The sequence below is a fragment of the Scylla paramamosain genome, unplaced genomic scaffold (genome assembly GCF_035594125.1).
Source record: "Scylla paramamosain isolate STU-SP2022 unplaced genomic scaffold, ASM3559412v1 Contig5, whole genome shotgun sequence".
Taxonomy (NCBI): domain Eukaryota; kingdom Metazoa; phylum Arthropoda; class Malacostraca; order Decapoda; family Portunidae; genus Scylla; species Scylla paramamosain.
Genome location: NW_026973670.1, coordinates 1775001 through 1795000, shown reverse-complemented (window position 1 = coordinate 1795000; position 20000 = coordinate 1775001). Strand labels below are relative to the sequence as shown.

Below are 20000 nucleotides of genomic sequence, written 5' to 3'. Positions count from 1 at the left end.
GCAGGTGGAGGGGGAGAGGGGAGCTGGGGGAGGAGGAGGAGGAGGAGGAGGGTGACGACCACAACAACAACTGCAACTACTACTACTACTACTACTGCTACTACTACTACTACAACTACTATTATTTCTACCACAGTTACTACTATTTCTGCTGCTGCTACTGATGCTGCTGCTCCTTCTCCTCCTCCTCCTAGTACTATTACTACTACTACTACTACTACTACTACTATTAAAAATAATAATAATAATAATAATAATAATGATAATAATAATAATAGATTTACTACTATTAGGAGGAGGATGCGCGGGTGGAGAAGGATGGAGAGAGAGAGAGAGAGAGAGAGAGAGAGAGAGAGAGAGAGAGAGAGAGAGAGAGAGAGAGAGAGAGAGAGAGAGAGAGAGAGACAGCAGGCAAATGTGTGTGTGTGTGTGTGTGTGTGTGTGTGTGTGTGTGTGTGTGTGTGTGTGTGTGTGTGTGTGTTATAACAAGACAAGTATCATTAAAAAGGACATAATTTACCGACAAGCATTGCACGACAACATTACTGCGGTGATTAAAAGTACTCCTGTAAAATGCTACGTGGCATCATACAAGCCAGGCAGCAGGGGAGCGAGACCCAGCGACCTTGAAAACAGCTGACTGACTGACAAGAGAGAGAGAGAGAGAGAGAGAGAGAGAGAGAGAGAGAGAGAGAGAGAGAGAGAGAGAGAGAGAGAGAGAGAGAGAGAGAGAGAGAGAGTTAAAGTGCACTGTAAGATTTTTTGTTTGTTATTTCCGCGAATAAATTACAGTGTCCATGAATAATATTTTTATCTGTAATCCTGCACACACACACACACACACACACACACACACACACACACACACACACACACACTAATAACAATATAAATAATAAAAAAATATGAATCAAGGAATGACGGTAAAGCGGACAGGGAGGCTTGCAAGGATGTAGTAGTTGTAGTAGTAGTAGTAGCAGTAGTAGTAGTAGTAGTAGTAGTAGTAGTAGTAGTAGTAGTAGTAGTAGTAATAGAAGCAGTAGTATGAGTACTCGTAATAATAATTATTGTAGTAGTAGTAATAGTAGTAGTATTCATTTTTTTACTAAAAGTAGTCGTAATAATAATAGTCATAGTAATACTAATAGAAGTAATAGTAGTAACAGTAATCGTAATAATAGTAGTAGTAGTAGTAGTAGTAGTAGAGGTAATATCAGTATTAGTAGCAGTAGTAGAAGTAGAACGAGTAGTAGTAGTAGCAGTAGTAGTAGTAGTAGTTGTAGTAGTAGTAGTAGTAACATAAGTAAGCGTAGTAGCAGTAGTAAATGTAGTAGTAGTAGGTAGTAGTAGTAGAACGTAGAACGAGTAGTAGTAGTAGCAGTAGTAGTAGTAGTTGTAGTAGTAGTAGTAACATAAGTAAGCGTAGTAGCAGTAGTAATTGTAGTAGTAGTAGGTAGTAGTAGTAGTAGTTGTAGTAGTAGTAGTAGTAGTAGCAGTAGTAGTAGTAGTAGTAGCAGTAGTAGTAGTAGTAGTAGTAGTAGTAGTAGCAGTAGTTGTAACAGTAGTAGTAGTAGTAGTAGTAGTAGTAGTAGTAGTAGTAGTAGTAGTAGTAGTAACAGAATTGTAGTAGTTGTAGTAGTAATAGCAGTAGTAGTAGTAGTAGTAGTAGTAGCAGTAGTAGTAGTAGCGCCAGTAGTGGCAGCAGTAGCAGTAATAGTAGTAACAGAATTGTAGTAGCACTAGTAATTGTAGTAGTAGTAATAGTAGCAGTAGAAGTAGCAGTAGTAATAGTAGCAGCAGCGGTAGCAGCAGTAGCAGTAGTAGGAGCAGTATTTATGTAGAGCGAGTGTGAGGTGCGGTTCACACCAGCCAGTCACTGTCACCGCCGTCCGTGACGTCATGAGTGGGGGGGAGGGAGCGAGGAGAGCACCTCGTGTGTGGGCGGCGGAAAGGGGAAAGGAGCGTGAGGCGGGTGGGGGCCGGAAGGAGTGGATGGTGGGTGGGGGGCGAGAAGGGGCGGCTGGCAGGCGGGGAGTGGGAAGGAGTGGGTTGCTGGTAGGGGCCTGGCAGGAATGGGTGGCGAATGGGTGTTTGGAAGGAGTGGGTTGAGGGTAGACAGGGAGGGAGTGGGAGGAGATAAGGACAGGAAGGCGTGCTGGCAGGTAGTGGCCGTGAAGGGGCTGCTGGCTATTGGGCGGCCAGAAGTGCTGGCGGAAGTGAGAAGGAGTGGCTTGCGAGTGGTGGGGAGAGAGGTGGGGGGGAAGGAGGCGTCTCGGACTGACGCAGCAAGATGGCGTCTCTGAGAAGAGGGGCAAGTGTAGTTTCCCGGGCCAGCGGCATGATGGGACTAACAAAACACCAGCAGGAGGTCTTTCTGTACACAACATGCACATGTACACAACACACGTGTGGCTGTACACCTGGCGGCTACTCAACACACCTGGTACACTACTGGTAGCACACTTCAGGGAGGGCTTGGCCAATCCTGGTTATCTTGACCACCACTAAGTCTTTGAGGAGGAACACAATGCGATACACACGCGCACCACACAAGATACGCCGCCACACTGGCTGCAGACTGAGCGGCGTCCCTTTGGCTCAGTGTTTCCAGGCCGTTCGGTACTTGAGCGACACACAAAGGTCTACCTAATATACAGGGACTTGTTCAACCAACGAACACACTCATATCCACAAAAACACCATATATCCACCAAAAAAAAAAAAAAATAAAATAAATAAATAAATAGATAAATAAAATAAAATAGATAAATAAATAAATAAAATTAATCAAATAATTAAATTATACTAAATCATTAAAACTACTATTGCTTCTACTCTTACAACTACTATTACTACTATTACTACTACTACTACTACAACTGTGTGTGTGTGATATTGATAACAATTATAGTAACAATATAACAACAAAAACTACTACTACTACTTTTATTACCACTATTATTACTACTTAGTATTACTAACATAAATACTACTACTGCAGCTTTTTTTGCAACAATTCTTAAGGCATTACTGTTAATATTCACATAGTATTATTAGCAGCAGTAGTACTAATAGTCGTAGAGGTAGTAATAGTAATAGTAGTTGTAGTAGTAGTAGTAATAGTAGTAGTAGTAGTAGTAGTAGTAACAAACCGCAAATATTACCTCTACAACTACTACTACTATTACTGCTACTACTACTTCTTTCCTCTCACAAAGGTTTCTACTCTCCTTACTTCTACTACTACTACCACTAGTATTACTACCACCACTAATACCACTACAACCACTACTACTACTATTACTACTACTACTACTACTACTACTACTACTACTACTACTATTACTACTACTACTACTACTACAACTACTACTACTACTACACACGCCTGCTTATGAAGGTCGTGAACAGTTCCATCTGGTACAAACTTAGCTGTGATGCGAGCAATGGCGCGTCACCTTGGTGGATCCCTGTCAAAGTGTCTTCTGAATTGTCTTTGCACTTCTTTGACATTTTCGTGCCTCCAGTAACACTTTATGACAGATGTGCTTTCTTCACAGCTTAGTCTTACTTCTGACATTATTATTTTGGCCAACTGCTTCTGAAAAAAAAAAATTCAGTTAATTATAGCGAGTCAAACAAGGAGTACATTTTTGGATGACTCTCTCTCTCTCTCTCTCTCTCTCTCTCTCTCTCTCTCTCTCTCTCTCTCTCTCTCTCTCTCTCTCTCTCTCTCTCTTTCTCTGTCTGTCTGTCTCTCTGTTTATACAGATAGATACAGATAGACAGATGTACACAGGTACAGACTTGTGCTTGTGGAGTATAAATGTAAGAGCATGAAGCACAGTGTGTCTCTCCCCACAGGCACCTCCCGCCTCACGCCTTGCTTCCTCCCGTCTCCCAGAGTCTACACACCTGCACTCTTGAGGTGAGTACACTTACTCTTTTCTTTCCTGGTAATTGTTTTCACTGTGTTTTCTATTGCACACACTCAGAAAGTAGAAAATGAGGCACTAACGAGGCAAGACTATATACCACAAACACTAAACACAATAATAATAATATAAATATTAATAATAATAATAATAATAATGATAATAATAAATGGTTTATTAATAAGGCAGTTTACAGACTGAAAATGTACAGAGGGGGTGGGGAAATACTAAACATTAATCCTGAAGCTAAGCCTAATCTAGAAGCGAAATACTCGTACTGTTGACTGATGGCTCGCACCATGGTGGGAATCGCGCTGAGTCTGTACCGGTCCGTGCGCGGCGCCTTTAGGGGCGTTATCTTGTTGTGGTGTCTGGAGGCACGGAGCAGGCGAGGTGCGTCAGGCAGCAGCAGGTGTCTGAGGCGTGGATGATGCAGAAGTCCCCTTCCAAACTTCTCCAGAGCCTCTCGGTGCCTGGTGGATAGTCTGGACGTCTGAACAGACTCAGGGTGGTCAGGGCTTCATCACAGGTGGTGTAGGCAGGGACAAAGATGACCCTGCACGCCCTCTTCTGCACTCTCTCCAGCTGGAGCTGTTGAGTGTGTGTGAGGGAGGAGGACCACGCTGGGGAGGCGTACATGAGTTTGGGGAGGATGAAGGTGAGGCACACTCCCCTTAACTCCTGTCAGTGTCCCCAGCGACCTGAGTCTGCGCATCATGTACAGCTTGTAGGTAGCGGATCTTACGGTGCTGGCGACATGCTGCTTCCAGGTCAGCTGGTCGTCCACCGTGACTCCGAGAAGCACATCCAGAGGCACATCGGACCACCTGGAGGGTTTGAGGGCCCACTGTGAGCTGGGGAGAGGGCACTGGTACAGAGGAGGTACAGAAATGCATCACCACAGTTTCGCTGTGGTTGATGGTCATCCTGCTCTCCTCCGTCCATGTCTGCAGTCGCTCCAAAATGACTTGGAGTGGCGAGTAGTCCGGGTTCCTGTTGGAGACTGGGACGCCCACGGTGCAGTCGTACACACACTTCCAGCCATGGGGGTGTCAGTGAGGGCGTCGTTAATGAGGAGGAGGAAGCATAGTGGGCTCATCTTGGTCCCCTGGGGGACCCCACATGTCAGCTGTTGGATATTAGAGACAGAGCCCTGATAGCGAACGGCCTGACGCCTCCCTGAGAGGGTGTTGGCTAGCCACGCTACCAGGTTGGGAGAGAGACCCAGATTTATTGCCTTGCTGAAGACAACAAAGTGATCAACAAGATCAAAGGCTTTTTTGAAGTCCACAAAGGCAACAGCTAGAGAGGTGTTTCGCTTGTCCAGGTGGCTGTGGATGAAGTCAAGGAAGCTGGTCAGGTAATGGGAGGTGGGGGTGGCTTTAATATTTCCAAACTGTCTGATATCCACGGTATAACAAGTTTTGGTGTAGGCCCAGTCATCCACAAAATCTTCACAAATAAAGCTAGGGATGGGGGTGATAGAGACTGGCCTGAGGTCACCGAGGGACTGTGGACTGGAAGCTTTGCGGATGGGAGAGACGTAAGATGTCTTCCAGTCCGCGGGGCAAGAGTGTTGGGAAAGAGAGGCGTTTATTATGGGGCATAGCGGTGTTGCTGGCTCTTCCCATATGGGAAGGTCAGTGGGTGTGGTGGATCTTGGTATCTTTAAGTATCCTTGGTATCTTGGTATCTTGGTATCTTTAAGTATCCTCTTAAAAACATCTATCGCCTGGACAGTGGGGGGAGGGGAGGGGGCGGGAAGATGGGCAGGAAGTGGAGTGGTGTGGAGGGGAGGGCAGGTGTGACAGATAGCGGCAAAGTGGTCGTTCATCTCCTGAGCCGCGAGATTAGCAGGAAGGTGTGAGGTGCAAGGAAGAGATGAAGTGTGCTTTTGTAGGCCACACAAAGCTTTGCTGCTAGCGTACCACTGTCTGTTGTTGGCCTTCTTGAAGTGGTGTATCTTGTCCGGGTAATAGCTTGACTTGGCAGCCTTAATCTCCCTGATCACTCTGTTTCTTAGCTTCCTGTATAGGTCCGGGCAGGAGTGGAACGACCACGTCCGCTGATACATGAGTCTTTTAATGCGGGGCGTCATCCAGGGGGCATCAGATGTGTGCACTGTGACGCTCTTGGCTGGGAAGTAGCGGTGGAAGGCTTCTGTGGTGGTGGCGACGTAATTGTGCCATTTTGAGTGGACGTCCTCCACATCCAGCACCTCGGTCCACGGGTGTTGTGTCACCCACTGCCCAAACTCCCTCAAGGCTGAGTCAGGCATGGGGCGGTGGGTCCTGGTGATAGCTGGCCGGGGGGTCGAGGTGGTGGGTGTGGGTGTCCACAGTATGGAGAGGTGGGTGCTCCGTCCCATGGGAGGCAGCGGCTTGGGGAGCGAGTACCGTGTCACACACAGAGTTGTCATCGATTATTGCAATGATTATGGAATTGTTCTTAACGAGGACAAAATTATTTTTTTTGTTTGAAATAACACTCAATGTGATGAAGTTCCATTAAAAATCGAGGGACACGTTATTAAGTACTGTGACAGATACAAGTATTTAGGGGCCTGGTTTACCGACAGCGGTTGTATGAAGGACGTGGTGTCACTACACGAGGCAAAGTGGCAGTCAGTCGTTAACAAATTTTCTACATTTTGTGCCTCGAACCCTGATATGCCTCAGTGTTATAAGCGACTTGTTTTTGACGCGGCTGTGTTGGTTGAACTGAGATACAGCTGCAAGACGTGGCTGACAGACGGCTGTGTGTCACTCACCAGTCAGTACAATAAACTTATGAAATGTCTCCTGAACGTGACAAATAACACAAGCTCAAACTTATGTCATGTTGAATCGAGAATTAAGCCAGTTTACCATACTGTCTGTGCCCGACGGAAACGTTTCTTGGAGAGGAAGCTGACTCTATCTACTCGACAGAAGTGAACCATTTCATGTTGTATTTAGTTGATGCAGAGAAGCTAACACCCCTGGTTATAAGTTTATCCAGAGCGCCATACAGTATGATAATCATATCAATCCTCTTGACAGAATAATTAATTTAATTACCAATAAGCCACAAGACGCAACAAAGTATCACACATATAAAACAATATTGAATTCTAGTCTTGGTGTCCATAATATTTATTCAGATGACACAATGTCCCTGATTTTACACATTTGGCGTTTGTAAGAATTCGACTGATGTCTTATGTAGGTACGTGTATGAAGTGTTCATTAGTTATAGAACCTAAAAATAAAACAATACTTAAGTAAAATTACTTATTGCATTAATATTGGTCAAATTGTGTTAGACGTTATGCTGAGTTATGTATCTATGTTAGTTATAGCATTACTGCTATTAAGTGTTTGCTAATGCTGGTTACTTTGCATCGCCTAATTCTTAAACAATACTTAGGTGAAAGTGTTGTTATTTATGTTTGTAAATGTATGATTCTTTATTTGGACCACTGGCAAATTTTGTACCTTTCACTTTACTGTATGAATAATTTCTTTGGTCAGTAAAAGTAACTAACTATCACGTTGGGCGGCGGGTGACCGGACCCTCGCATACGACGCAGGAGGTAGTTGCGTTCGTACGTTTGCACGGCAGCACACATTATCCTTTATGTGTCGACACGCACTCGCTAAATGTGTTCACAAGTACAACAATCTCACCAGGGCGAGCCTAAAACTAAAAACTAAGAGTTGAAAACTGAAAAAACCGAGATCACTATCAATAGGGGGCGGGGAAGGCAGGAAGGCCAACATGCTGGCCGAGGCTGCTCTAGAGCGCCTAAGGTCACACGTCCTTCCCTTTCCCATGTGTGTGTGTGTGTGTGTGTGTGTGTGTGTGTGTGTGTGTGTGTGTGTGTGTGTGTTATAACAAGAGAAGTGGCATTAAAATACACATAATTTACTGACAAGAATTGCACGACAACATTACTGCCGTGATTAAAAGTACTCCTGTAAAATACTACATGGCATCATACAAGCCAGGCAGGAGGGGAGCGAGGCCCAGCGACCTTGAAAACACCTGAGTGACTGACAAGAGGCATAGAGAGAGAGAGAGAGAGAGAGAGAGAGAGAGAGAGAGAGAGAGAGAGAGAGAGAGAAAATAGTGCACTGTACAAATTTTTGTTTATTTCCGTGAATAAATTACGGTGTCCATGAATAGTATTTTTCTCTGTAATCCTGCACACACACACACACACACACACACATACACACACACACACACACACACACACACACACACACACACACACTGATAACAATAAAAATAATAAAAAAAATATGAATCAAGGAAAGATGGTAAAGCGGACACTGAGGGTTCCAAGGAAGTAGTAGTAGTAGTAGTAGTAGTAGTAGTAGTAGTAGTAGTAGTAGTAGTAGTAGTAGTAGTAGTAGTAGTAATAGTAGCAGTAGTAACAGAAGCAGAAGTAACAGTAGTCGTAATAATAATTATAGTAGTAGTAGTAGTAATAGTAGTAGTATTCATAATAATACTAAAAGTAGTCGTAATAATAATATTCGTTGTAATACTAGTAGAAGTAGTAGTAGTAACAGTAATCGTAATAATAATAGTAGTAGTAGTAGTAGTAGTAGAGTAGTAGTAGTAGTAGCAGTCGTAGTAGTAGTATTAGTAGTAAAAGTAATAGTAGTAGTAGTAGTAGTAGTAGTAGTAGTAGTAGTAGTAGTAGTAGTAGTAGTAGTAGTAGTAGTAGTAGCAGTAGAACGACTATTAGTAGTAGTAGTTTTTTTTTCTTTTATGTAGGAGTGACAATGGCCAAGGGCAACAAAAATGTAATAAAAAAAATGCCAACTGAAATGCCAGTCCCATCAAAAGGTCAAAGCAGTGGTCAAAAATTGATGAATAAGTGTCTTGAAACCTCTCTCTTGAAGGAATTCAAGTCTTAGGAAGGTGGAAATATAGAAGCTAGCAGGGAGTTCCAGAGTTTACCAGAGAAAGGGATGAATGATTGAGAATACTGGTTAACTCTTGCGTGAGAGAGGTGGACAAAATAGGGGTGAAAGAAAGAAGAAAGTCTTTTGCAGCGAGGCCGCGGAAGGAGGGGAGGCATGCAGTTAGCAACATCAGAAGAGCAGTTAGCATGAAAATAGCGGTAGAAGACAGCTAGATATGCAACATTACGGTGGTGAGAGAGAAGCTGAAGACAGTCAGTTAGAGGAGAGGGGTTGATGAGACGAAAAGCTTTTGATTCCACTCTGTGTAGAAGAGCAGCATGAGTGGAACCTTCCCAGACATGTGAAGCATACTCCATACATAGACAGATAAGGCCCTTGTACAGAGTTAGCAGCTGGGGAGGTGAGAAAAACATGCGGAGACGTCTCAGAACACCTAACTTCATAGAAGCTGTTTTTACTAGAGATGAGATGTGAAGTTTCCAGTTCAGATTATAAGTAAAGGACAGACCGAGGATGTTCAGTGTATAAGAAGGGGACAGTTGAGTGTCATTGAAGAAGAGGGGATAGTTGTCTGGAAGGTTGTGTCGAGTTGATAGATGGAGGAATTGAGTTTTTGAGGCATTGAATAATACCAAGTTTGCCCTGCCCGAATCAGAAATTTTAGAAAGATCAGAAGTCAAGCATTCTGTGGCTTCCCTGCGTGATATGTTTACCTCCTGAAGGGTTGGACGTCTATGATAAGACGTGGAAAAGTGCAGGGTGGTATCATCAGCGTAGGAGTGGATAGGACAAGAAGTTTGGATTAGAAGATCATTAATGAATAATAAGAAGGGAGGTGACAGGATAGAACCCTGGGGAACACCACTGTTAATAGATTTAGGAGAAGAACAGTGACAGTCTACCACAGCAGAAATAGAACGGTCAAAAAGGAAACTTGAAATTAAGTTACAGAGAGAAGGATAGAAGCTGTAGGAGGATAGTTTGGAATTAAAAGCTTTGTGCCAGACTCTATTAAAAGCTTTTGATATGTCCAAGGCAACAGCAAAAGTTTCACCAAAATCTCTAAAAGAGGATGATCAAGTCTCAGTAAGGAAAGCCAGATCACCAATAGAGCGGACTTGACGGAACCCATACTGGCGATCAGATAGAAGGTTGTGAAGTGATAGATGTTTAAGAATCTTCCTGTTGAGAATAGATTCAAAAACTTTAGATAGGCAGGAAATTAAACCAACAGGACGGTAGTTTGAGGGATTAGAACGGTCACCCTCTTTAGGAACAGGTTGAATGTAGGCAAACTTCCAGCAAGAAGGAAAGGCAGATGTTGACAGACAGAGCTGAAAGAGTTTGACTAGGCAAGGTGCAAGCAAGGAGGCACAGTTTCGGATAACAATAGGAGGGACCCCATCAGGTCCATAAGCCTTCCGAGGGTTTAGGCCAGCGAGGGCATGGAAAACATCATTGCGAAGAATTTTAATAGATGGCATGAAGTAGTCAGAGGGTGGAGGAGAGGGAGGAACAAGCCCAAAATCGTCAAAAGTAGTGTTTTTAGGAAAGGTTTGAGCGAAGAGTTCAGCTTTAGAAAATTATGTGATACCAGTGGTGCCATCTGGTTGAAATAGAGGAGGGAAAGAAGAAGAAGCAAAGTTATTGGAAATATTTTTGGCTAGATAACAGAAATCACGAGGGGAGTTAGATCTTGAAGGGTTTTGACATTTTCTGTTAATGAAGGAGTTTTTGGCTAGTTGGAGAACAGACTTGGCATGGTTCCTGGCAGAAATATAAAGTGCATGAGATTCTGGTGATGGAAGGCTTAAGTACCTTTTGTGGGCCACCTCTCTATCATGTATAGCACGAGAACAAGCTGTGTTAAACCAAGGTTTAGAAGGTTTAGGACGAGAAAAAGAGTGAGGAATGTACGCCTCCATGCCAGACAATATCATCTTTGTTATGCGTTCAGCACACAAAGACGGCTCTCTGACACGGAAGCAGTAGTCATTCCAAGGAAAATCAGCAAAATACCTCCTCAGGTCTCCCCAACTAGCAGAGGCAAAACGCCAGAGGCACCTTCGCTTAGGGGGATCCTGAGGAGGGATTGGAGCAATAGGACAAGATAAAGATATGAGATTGTGATCGGAAGAGCCCAATGGAGAAGAAAGGGTGACAGTATAAGCAAAAGGATTAGAGGTTAGGAAAAGGTCAAGAATGTTGAGCGTATCTCGAAGACGGTCAGGAATACGAGTAGGGTGTTGCACCAATTGCTCTAGGTCATGGAGGATAGCAAAGTTATAGGCTAGTTCACCAGGATAGTCAGCGAAGGGAGAGGAAAGCCAAAGCTGGTGGTGAACACTGGAGTCTCCAAGAATGGAGATCTTTGCAAAAGGGAAGAGGGTCAGAATGTGCTCCACTTTGGAAGTTAAGTAGTCAAAGAATTTCTTATAATCAGAGGAGTTAGGTGAGAGGTATACAGCACAAATAAATTTAATGTGAGAGTGACTCTGTAGTCGTAGCCAGATGGTGGAAAACTCGGAAGATTCAAGAGCGTGGGCACGAGAGCAGGTTAAGTCATTGCGCACATAAACGCAGCATCCAGCTTTGGATCGAAAATGAGGATAGAGAAAGTAGGAGGGAACAGAAAAGGGGCTACTGTCAGTTGCTTCAGACACCTGAGTTTCAGTGAGGAAAAGAAGATGAGGTTTAGAAGAGGAGAGGTGGTGTTCTACAGATTGAAAATTAGATCTTAGACCGCGAATGTTGCAGAAGTTTATGAAGAAAAAGCTGAGGGGCGTGTCAAGACACTTAGGGTCGTCTACAGAAAGGCAGTCCGACCTGGGGACATTTATGGTCCCCTCTCCAGATGGGGACTCCGAGGCTGGTGTAGGAGTCGCCATGATGATTTTAAAATGTTAGAGTGAAGGGTGTGTGTGTTATTAGGTGCTTGTAGTTTTGTGTGGAGGAAGAGAGTTGTCTTTAGAGGGCAGGCTGTGACTGCCCCCTTGTGTTGTGAGACACAAATGGAAACGTTCAGTGAGGTCACAGCTGGGTTTAATGATAAGTTCACAGCACCCCCTGAACAGTGCTGCACACCTCACTGGGAGTAATTATCGTTTCGGCAGGTAGTAACAGTTAACAGAAGTAAGCATAGTAGAAGACAGAGAGGGTTGCAAGGAAGTAGTAGTAGTAGTAGTTGTAGTAGCAGTAGTAGTAGTAGTAGTAGTAGTAGTAATAGTAGTAGTAGTAGTAGTAGTAGTAGTAGTAGTAGTAGTAGTAGTAGTAGTAATAGAAACATTAGTAACAGTATTCGTGAAAGTAATTATAGTAGTAGTAGTAATAGAAGTATTCATAATAGTACTAAAAGTAGTCGTAATATTAATAGTCGTAGTAATACTACTAGAAGTTGTAGTAGTAACAGTTATCATAATAATAGTAGCAGTAGTAGTAGTAGAGTAGTAGTAATAGTAGTAGTAGTAGTAGTAGTAGTAGTAGTAGTAGTAGTAGTAGTTGTAGTAGTTGTAGTAGTAGTAGAGCTAATATTTTTATTAGTAGCAGTAGTAGAAGTGGAACAAGTATTAGTATTAGTAGTAATAGTAACAGAAGTAAGCATAGTAGCAGTAGTATTTGTAGTAGTAGTAGAAGTAGTATGTAGTAGTGGTAGTAGTAGTAGTAGTAGTAGTAGTAGTAGTAGTAGTAGTAGTAATAGTAGCAGCAGCAGTAGTAGTAATAGTAGTAGTAGCAGTAGTAATAATAGTAGTAACAGAATTTTAGTAGCACTAGTAATTGTAGTAGTAGCAATAGTAGTAGTACTAGTAGCAGTAGCAGTAGTAGCGGTAGAAGTAGCAGCAGTAGCAGTAGTAGTAGCAGCATTTATGTAGAGCGAGTGTGAGATGCGGTTCACACCAGCCAGTCACTGTCACCGCCGTCCGTGACGTCATGAGTGGGGGGGAGGGAGCGAGGAGAGCACCTCGTGTGTGGGCGGCGGAAAGGGGAAAGGAGCGTGAGGCGGGTGGGGGCCGGAAGGAATGGATGGTGGGTGGGGGGGCGGGAAGGGGCGGCTGGCAGGCGGGGAGTGGGAAGGAGTGGGTTGCTGGTAGGGGCCTGGCAGGAGTGGGTGGCGAAATGGGCTTAGGAAGGAGTGGGTTGAGGGTAGGGGGGGAGGGAGAGGGAGGAGATAAGGACAGGAAGGCGTGCTGGCAGGTAGTGGCCGTGAAGGGGCTGCTGGCTATTGGGCGGCCAGAAGTGCTGGCGGAAGTGAGAAGGAGTGGCTGGCGGGTGGTGGGGAGTAAGGTGGGGGGGAAGGAGGCATCACGGACTGACACAACAAGATGGCTTCTTTGAGAAGAGGGGCAAGTGTAGTTTCCCGGGGCAGCGGCATGATGGGACTAACAAAACACCAGCAGGAGGTCTTTCTGTACACAACATGCACATGTACACAACACACGTGTGGCTGTACACCTGGCGGCTACTCAACACACCTGGTACACTACTGGTAGCACACTTCAGGGAGGGCTTGGCCAATCCTGGTTATCTTGACCACCACTAAGTCTTTGAGGAGGAACACAATGCGATACACACGCGCACCACACAAGATACGCCGCCACACTGGCTGCAGACTGAGCGGCGTCCCTTTGGCTCAGTGTTTCCAGGCCGTTCGGTACTTGAGCGACACACAAAGGTCTTCTTAATATACAGGGACTTGTTCAACCAACGAACACACTCATATCCACTAAAAATAAATAAATAAATAAAATAAATAATATAAATAAATAAATAAATAAGTAAAAATAATCAAATAATTACATTAGATTAAATTATTAAAATTACTATTGCTTCTACACTTACTACTGCTATTACTACTACTACTACTACTACTACAACTGTGTGTGTGTGCGTGTGTGTGTGTGTGTGTGTTTCTGTGTGTGTGTGTGTGTGTGTGTGTGTGTGTGTGTGTGTGTGTGTGTGTGTGTGTGTGTGTGTGTGTGTGTGTGTGTGTGTCATATTACTGATAGCAATCATAGCAACAATATAACAGCAAGAACTACTACTACTACTATTATTACTACTACAGTTACTAATATAAATACTACTACTACTGCAGCTGTTTTTGCAACAATTCTTAAGGCATTATTATTAATATTCACATACTAGTAGTAGTAGTAGTAGTAGTAGTAGTATTAGAGGTAGTAGTAGTAGTAGTAGTAGTAGTAGTAGTAGTAGTAGTAGTAGTAGTAGTAGTAGTAGTAGTAGTAGTAGTAGTGAGAAATCGTGAACACTACCTCTACCACTACAATTACTACTACTACTACTACTACTACTACTACTACTACTACATAGGCATGCTAATAAAGGTCGTGAACAGTTCCATCTGGTACAAACTTAGCTGTGTCACCTTGGTGGATCCCTGTCAAAGTGTCTTCTGAATTGTCTTTGCACTTCTTTGACATTTTCGTGCCTCCAGTAACACTTTATGACAGATGTTCTTCCTTCACAGCTTACTCTTACTTCTGTCATTATTATTTTGCCCAACTGTTTCTGAAAAAAAAAATCAGTGAATTATAGCTAGTCAAACAGTGAGTATATTTTTGGGTGACTCTCTCTCTCTCTCTCTCTCTCTCTCTCTCTCTCTCTCTCTCTCTCTCTCTCTCTCTCTCTCTCTCTCTGTTTATACAGATAGATACAGATAGATAGATGTACACAGGTACAGACTTGTGCTTGTGGAGTATAAATGTAAGAGCATGAAGCACAGTGTGTCTCTCCCCACAGGCACCTCCCGCCTCACGCCTTGCTTCCTCCCGTCTCCCAGAGTCTACACACCTGCACTCTTGAGGTGAGTACACTTACTCTTTTCTTTCCTGGTAATTGTTTTCACTGTGTTTTCTATTGCACACACTCAGAAAGTAGAAAATGAGGCACTAACGAGGCAAGACTATATACCACAAACACTAAACACAATAATAATAATAAAAATAATAATAATAATAATAATAATAATAATAATAATAATAATAATAATAATAATAATAATAATAATTATGATAATAATGATAATAATAAATGGTTTATTAATAAGGCAGTTTACAAACTGAAAATGTACAGAGGGAGTGGGAAAATACTTAACATTAATCCTGGAGCTAAGCTTAATATAGAAGCGAAATACTGTTGATTGATGTTGATTGATGGCTCGCACCATGGTGGGAATCATGCTGAGTCTGTCCCGATCCGTGCGCGGCGCCTTTAAGGGCGTTATCTTGTTGTGGTGTCTGGTGGCTCGGACCAGGCGAGGTGCGTCAGGCAGAAGCATGTGTCTGAGGCGTGGATGATGCATAAGTTCCCTTCCAAACTTCTCCAGAGCCTCTCGGTGCCTGGTGGATAGTCTGGACGTCTGAACAGACTCAGGGTGGTCAGGGCTTCATCACAGGTGGTGTAGGCAGGGACAAAGATGACCCTGCACGCCCTCTTCTGCACTCTCTCCAGCTGGAGCTGTTGAGTGTGTGTGAGGGAGGAGGACCACGCTGGGGAGGCGTACATGAGTTTGGGGAGGATGAAGGTGAGGCACACTCCCCTTAACTCGTCTGTCAGTGTCCCCAGCGACCTGAGTCTGCGCATCATGTACAGCTTGTAGGTAGCGGATCTTACGGTGCTGGCGACATGCTGCTTCCAGGTCAGCTGGTCGTCCACCGTGACTCCGAGAAGCACATCCAGAGGCACATCGGACCACCTGGAGGGGGTGAGGGCCCACTGTGAGCTGGGGAGAGGGCACTGGTACAGAGGAGGTACAGAAATGCATCACCACAGTTTCGCTGTGGTTGATGGTCATCCTGCTCTCCTCCGTCCATGTCTGCAGTCGCTCCAAAATGACTTGCAGTGGCGAGTAGTCCGTGTTCCTGTCGGAGACTGGGACGCCCACGGTGCAGTCGTGCACACACTTCCAGCCATGGAGGTGTCAGTGAGGGCGTCGTTAATGAGGAGGAGGAAGCATAGTGGGCTCACCTTGGTTCCCTGGGGGACCCCACATGTCAGCTGTTGGATATTAGAGACAGAGCCCTGATAGCGAACGGCCTGATGCCTCCCTGAGAGGGTGTTGGCTAGCCACGCTACCAGGTTGGGAGGGAGACCCAGACTTATTGCCTTGCTGAAGACAACAAAGTGATCAACAAGATCAAAGGCTTTTTGAAGTCCACAAAGGCAACAGCTAGAGAGGTGTTTCGCTTGTCCAGGTGGCTGTGGATGAAGTCAAGGAAGCTGGTCAGGTAATGGGAGGTGGGGGTGGCTTTAATATTTCCAAACTGTCTGATATCCACGGTATAACAAGTTTTGGTGTAGGCCCAGTCATACACAAAATCTTCACAAATAAAGCTAGGGATGGGGGTGATAGAGACTGGCCTGAGGTCACCGAGGGACTGTGGACTGGAAGCTTTGCGGATGGGAGAGACGTAAGATGTCTTCCAGTCCGCGGGGCAAGAGTGTTGGGAAAGAGAGGCGTTTATTATGGGGCATAGCGGTGTTGCTGGCTCTTCCCATATGGGAAGGTCAGTGGGTGTGGTGGATCTTGGTATCTTTAATTATCTTTGGTATCTTGGTATCTTGGTATCTTTAAGTATCTTCTTAAAAACATCTATCGCCTGGACAGTGGGGGGAGGGGAGGGGGCGGGAAGATGGGCAGGAAGTGGAGTGGTGTGGAGGGGAGGGCAGGTGTGACAGATAGCGGCAAAGTGGTCGTTCATCTCCTGAGCCGCGAGATTAGCAGGAAGGTGTGAGGTGCAAGGAAGAGATGAAGTGTGCTTTTGTAGGCCACACAAAGCTTTGCTGCTAGCGAACCACTGTCTGTTGTTGGCCTGCTTGAAGTGGTGTATCTTGTCCGGGTAATAGCTTGACTTGGCAGCCTTAATCTCCCTGATCTCTCTGTTTCTTAGCTTCCTGTATAGGTCCGGGCAGGAGTGGAACGACCACGTCCGCTGATGCATGAGTCTTTTAATGCGGGGCGTCATGCAGGGGACATCAGATGTGTTTACTGTGACGCTCTCTGCTGGGAAGTAGTGTGGAAGGCTTCTGTGGTGGTCGCGACGTAATTGTGCCATTTTGAGTGGATGTCCTCCACATCCAGCACCTCGGTCCACGGGTGTTGTGTCACCCACTGCCCAAATTCCCTCATGGCTGAGTCAGGCATGGGGCGGTGGGTCTTGGTGACAGCTGGCCGGGGGGTCGAGGTGGTGGGTGTGGGTGTCCACAGTATGGAGAGGTGGGTGCTCCGTCCCACGCACGGAGGAGTCGCCCTATTCACGTGACGCTGGAGAGTCAAGATCAACGGAGCGACATCTTACGAGTGGCGAAGAACCTGAAGGATACAGGAAGAGACTTTGAACGGATTTACGTGAAGAAGGACGTTCATCCGGCGGCGAGGAGAGAAGTGACAAGACTGAGGACCCGAGAAGATGAGGAGAAGCAGAAACCAGACAACCAGGGAGTGGAAATTACGTATGACTGGCGGCGGCGAGTATTGTTGCGTGTTGTGTTGTGACTGATAGGTATTTCACAAATTTTGGCATGGAAAGAATTGGAATGGACAATTGAAAATATGTGCTTGTAATATCTGTGGTGTGAAAAATAAGCTCCAAAGCCCTGAAGTGATAAATGTTGCTTTAGAATTTGACATGATATGGATCACTGAAATTAAGTAACGTTAATTAGTAGCTTGCTTGGTTTTGATTTATATATGAATAAAAGTAAACAAAATAGTCGGAGAGGAGGAATTATGATGTTGGTGAAGTGTGCGTTGGTGCCATATATCACATGTGCCAACATTGCAGCAGAAGGACAAACATGGGTCGAGCTGTCCTGCTGCCCTGGGATGAGGCTTGGCGCCATGTATATCCCACCGGTCGACTCGCCCTACCACGACCCGGTGCTGCTGTGGGAGGGGCAGGTGACCGACTGTGACGGTGCCATAGTGGTCGCTGACTTGAACGCACGTGTGGGTTGCCTACCAAGTAGAAATATAAACGGAAAGAGATGTGAATATAATGGTGTGAAAGATCTTATAAGTAATTCCATGGGCCGGACAATACCCAACATGTGTGAAGAGAAAGAAATGGTAGTTGCTAATCATTTGAAATATGACGGAAAGCAGCGAGGAGGGAATTTATCTTTTAGGCGTAATGATCGCTGGACATCAGAAATCGACCTGTGTTTATCGACCTGTGTTTAGTTAAGTATAGCAGTTTGAATGTCCTGAAAGACTTATGTACAAGCCAAGTTATGTCGTGCTCAGATCATGCGCCACTCACTCTAACAATTAACACTGACGTTTTTAAATGAGTAATGCCATCACGGCTACTTGAGCGCGCCAGTAACTTGGGTCGGACGCTCACACACAGTCCCTAGCTGCACCACTAATATCGCGACAGGCCTGCACCATGACAAAGTGGATATAGAAGCGTTCGTGACGAGGATGGCGCTGTGTGAGCCGCCAACCCTGGGCGTGGTGAATGAGGAAAGTGTGCAGGACGTGGTTAAGGAAAGCTGCAGGGAAGTTAATGGAATAGCAAAGGAGTGTAAAAAGACGAATGTCGCGCGTGAGGGAAATGTAGACCTAAGAAGGAAAAGACTCATGGAGGAAAATGACTGTGGGAAAATTTGGAAAGCAATTAACTGGAAAGATGAAATTAGTAGTAATGAAGGCAGTACCCAGCCTACTGAGAGTCAATTAAAGATTTTTTTTGAGGAATTGTTGAATCCAGTGATGGAGGAAGTTGGAGAGGTAAACTTTGAGCAGGCACCAAGTATTCCCATTGTGGATGATCCTTTCACGTTTAGAGAGGTGGAAACAGCTGTGAGAGGGATGAATAAAAAGAAAAGTTTTGTTGGAATAAGTCCTGCCCTATTAATGAACTTACCTATGAACTGGTTGATGTTTTTTCTTACAATGTTCAATGTAATTTTTGATAGTTTGTGTTTCCCACTAGCCTGGTGCTATAGTAAGTTAAGTGTATTATTTAAGTGTGGTGATCGCATGCTTTGTGATAACTACAGAGGTGTTAGTATAATGGACACCCTAGCTAAACTCTATGACACACTTATTATCAATAGATTGAAAATGTGGATGGATGTGGACAATTGTCAAGCAGGAGCAATGGAGGGAAGAGGATGCCTAGAGCAGATATTTACACTGAGATTATTGTGTGATTATGTAAAATACAAGAAATTGAAGTTATATGTATTATTTATAGACTATCGTAAAGCATACGATAAAGTACCGAGTTCCAGGCTGATAGAATGCTTAAGATCAATAGGATGTGGAAGAAGGATGTTAAAAGCAATTTATGTTATGTATCGCTGCACACGTAACGTGCTTAAGAGTGCCACGGTGGAGTCGTCAGTGGGAGTAAGGCAAGGCTCACCTTCCAGCTGTCTAATGTTTGTGATTTACATTAACCAGATGATTCGTATGCTGAAGGAACAAATAGCAACTAACAGCTACTTGGGCGCACTGCACACAACATCTCGGGATATGTGCATCAGGAAACTCAGAGTTGTCATCGATTATTGCAATGATTATGGAATTGTTCCTAATGAGGACTGAATTATTATTTTTTGTTTGAAATATCACTCGTTGTGATAAAGTTCCATTAAAGATCGAGGAACACGTTATTAAGTACTGTGACAGATACAAGTTTTTAAGGGCCTGGTTTACCGACAGCGGTTGTATGAAGGACGTGGTGTCACTACACGAGGCAAAGTGTCAGTCAGTCGTCAACAAATTTTCTATAATTCGTGCCTCGAACCCTGATATGCCTCAGTGTTATAAGCGACTTGTTTTTGACGCGGCTGTGTTGGTTGAACTGAGATACAGCTGCAAGACGTGGCTGACAGACAGCTGTGTGTCACTCACCAGTCAGTACAATAAACTTATGAAATGTCTCCTAGACGTGACAAATAACACAAGCTCAAACTTATGTCATGTTGAATCGAGAATTAAGCCAGTTTACCATACTGTCTGTGCCCGACGGAAACGTTTCTTGGAGAGGAAGCTGACTCTATCTACTCGACAGAAGTGAACCATTTCATGTTGTATTTAGTTGATGCAGAGAAGCTAACACCCCTGGTTATAAGTTTATCCAGAGCGCCATACAGTATGATAATCATATAAATCCTC

General features: G+C 44.4%; 2 protein-coding genes across 24 annotated transcripts in view; one reads left to right on the top strand and one right to left on the bottom strand.

The window, feature by feature from the left end:
- The window catches only part of LOC135096624 (uncharacterized), a 154312-nt gene that overhangs the window by 23305 nt on the left and 111007 nt on the right, over positions 1-20000 (bottom strand). For 9 of the 23 annotated variants that reach the window (XR_010264872.1, XR_010264871.1, XR_010264869.1 and 6 more), the window contains 4 exons: positions 14238-14380; positions 13324-13574; positions 3459-3601; positions 2441-2646 (listed from right to left, as the gene is read on the bottom strand). Coding sequence is in view for 5 of the 23 variants with exons in the window: in XM_063998283.1 (XP_063854353.1) it covers positions 15092-15566 (475 nt within the window). In the remaining 18 variants the exon portion in view is untranslated. Of the gene's footprint in view, positions 1-2440; positions 2647-3428; positions 3602-13323; positions 13575-14237; positions 14381-14893; positions 15567-20000 lie in introns of those variants that run through there. The other 14 variants (XM_063998283.1, XM_063998282.1, XM_063998278.1 and 11 more) reach the window with 9 other exon arrangements.
- LOC135096623 (uncharacterized) overlaps positions 1-20000 on the top strand; it is a 105702-nt gene that overhangs the window by 6007 nt on the left and 79695 nt on the right. Inside the window, exon 3 of the mRNA XM_063998250.1 lies at positions 3865-3928. The gene's annotated coding sequence lies outside the window, so the exon portion shown is untranslated. The remainder of the gene's footprint in view (positions 1-3864; positions 3929-20000) is intronic.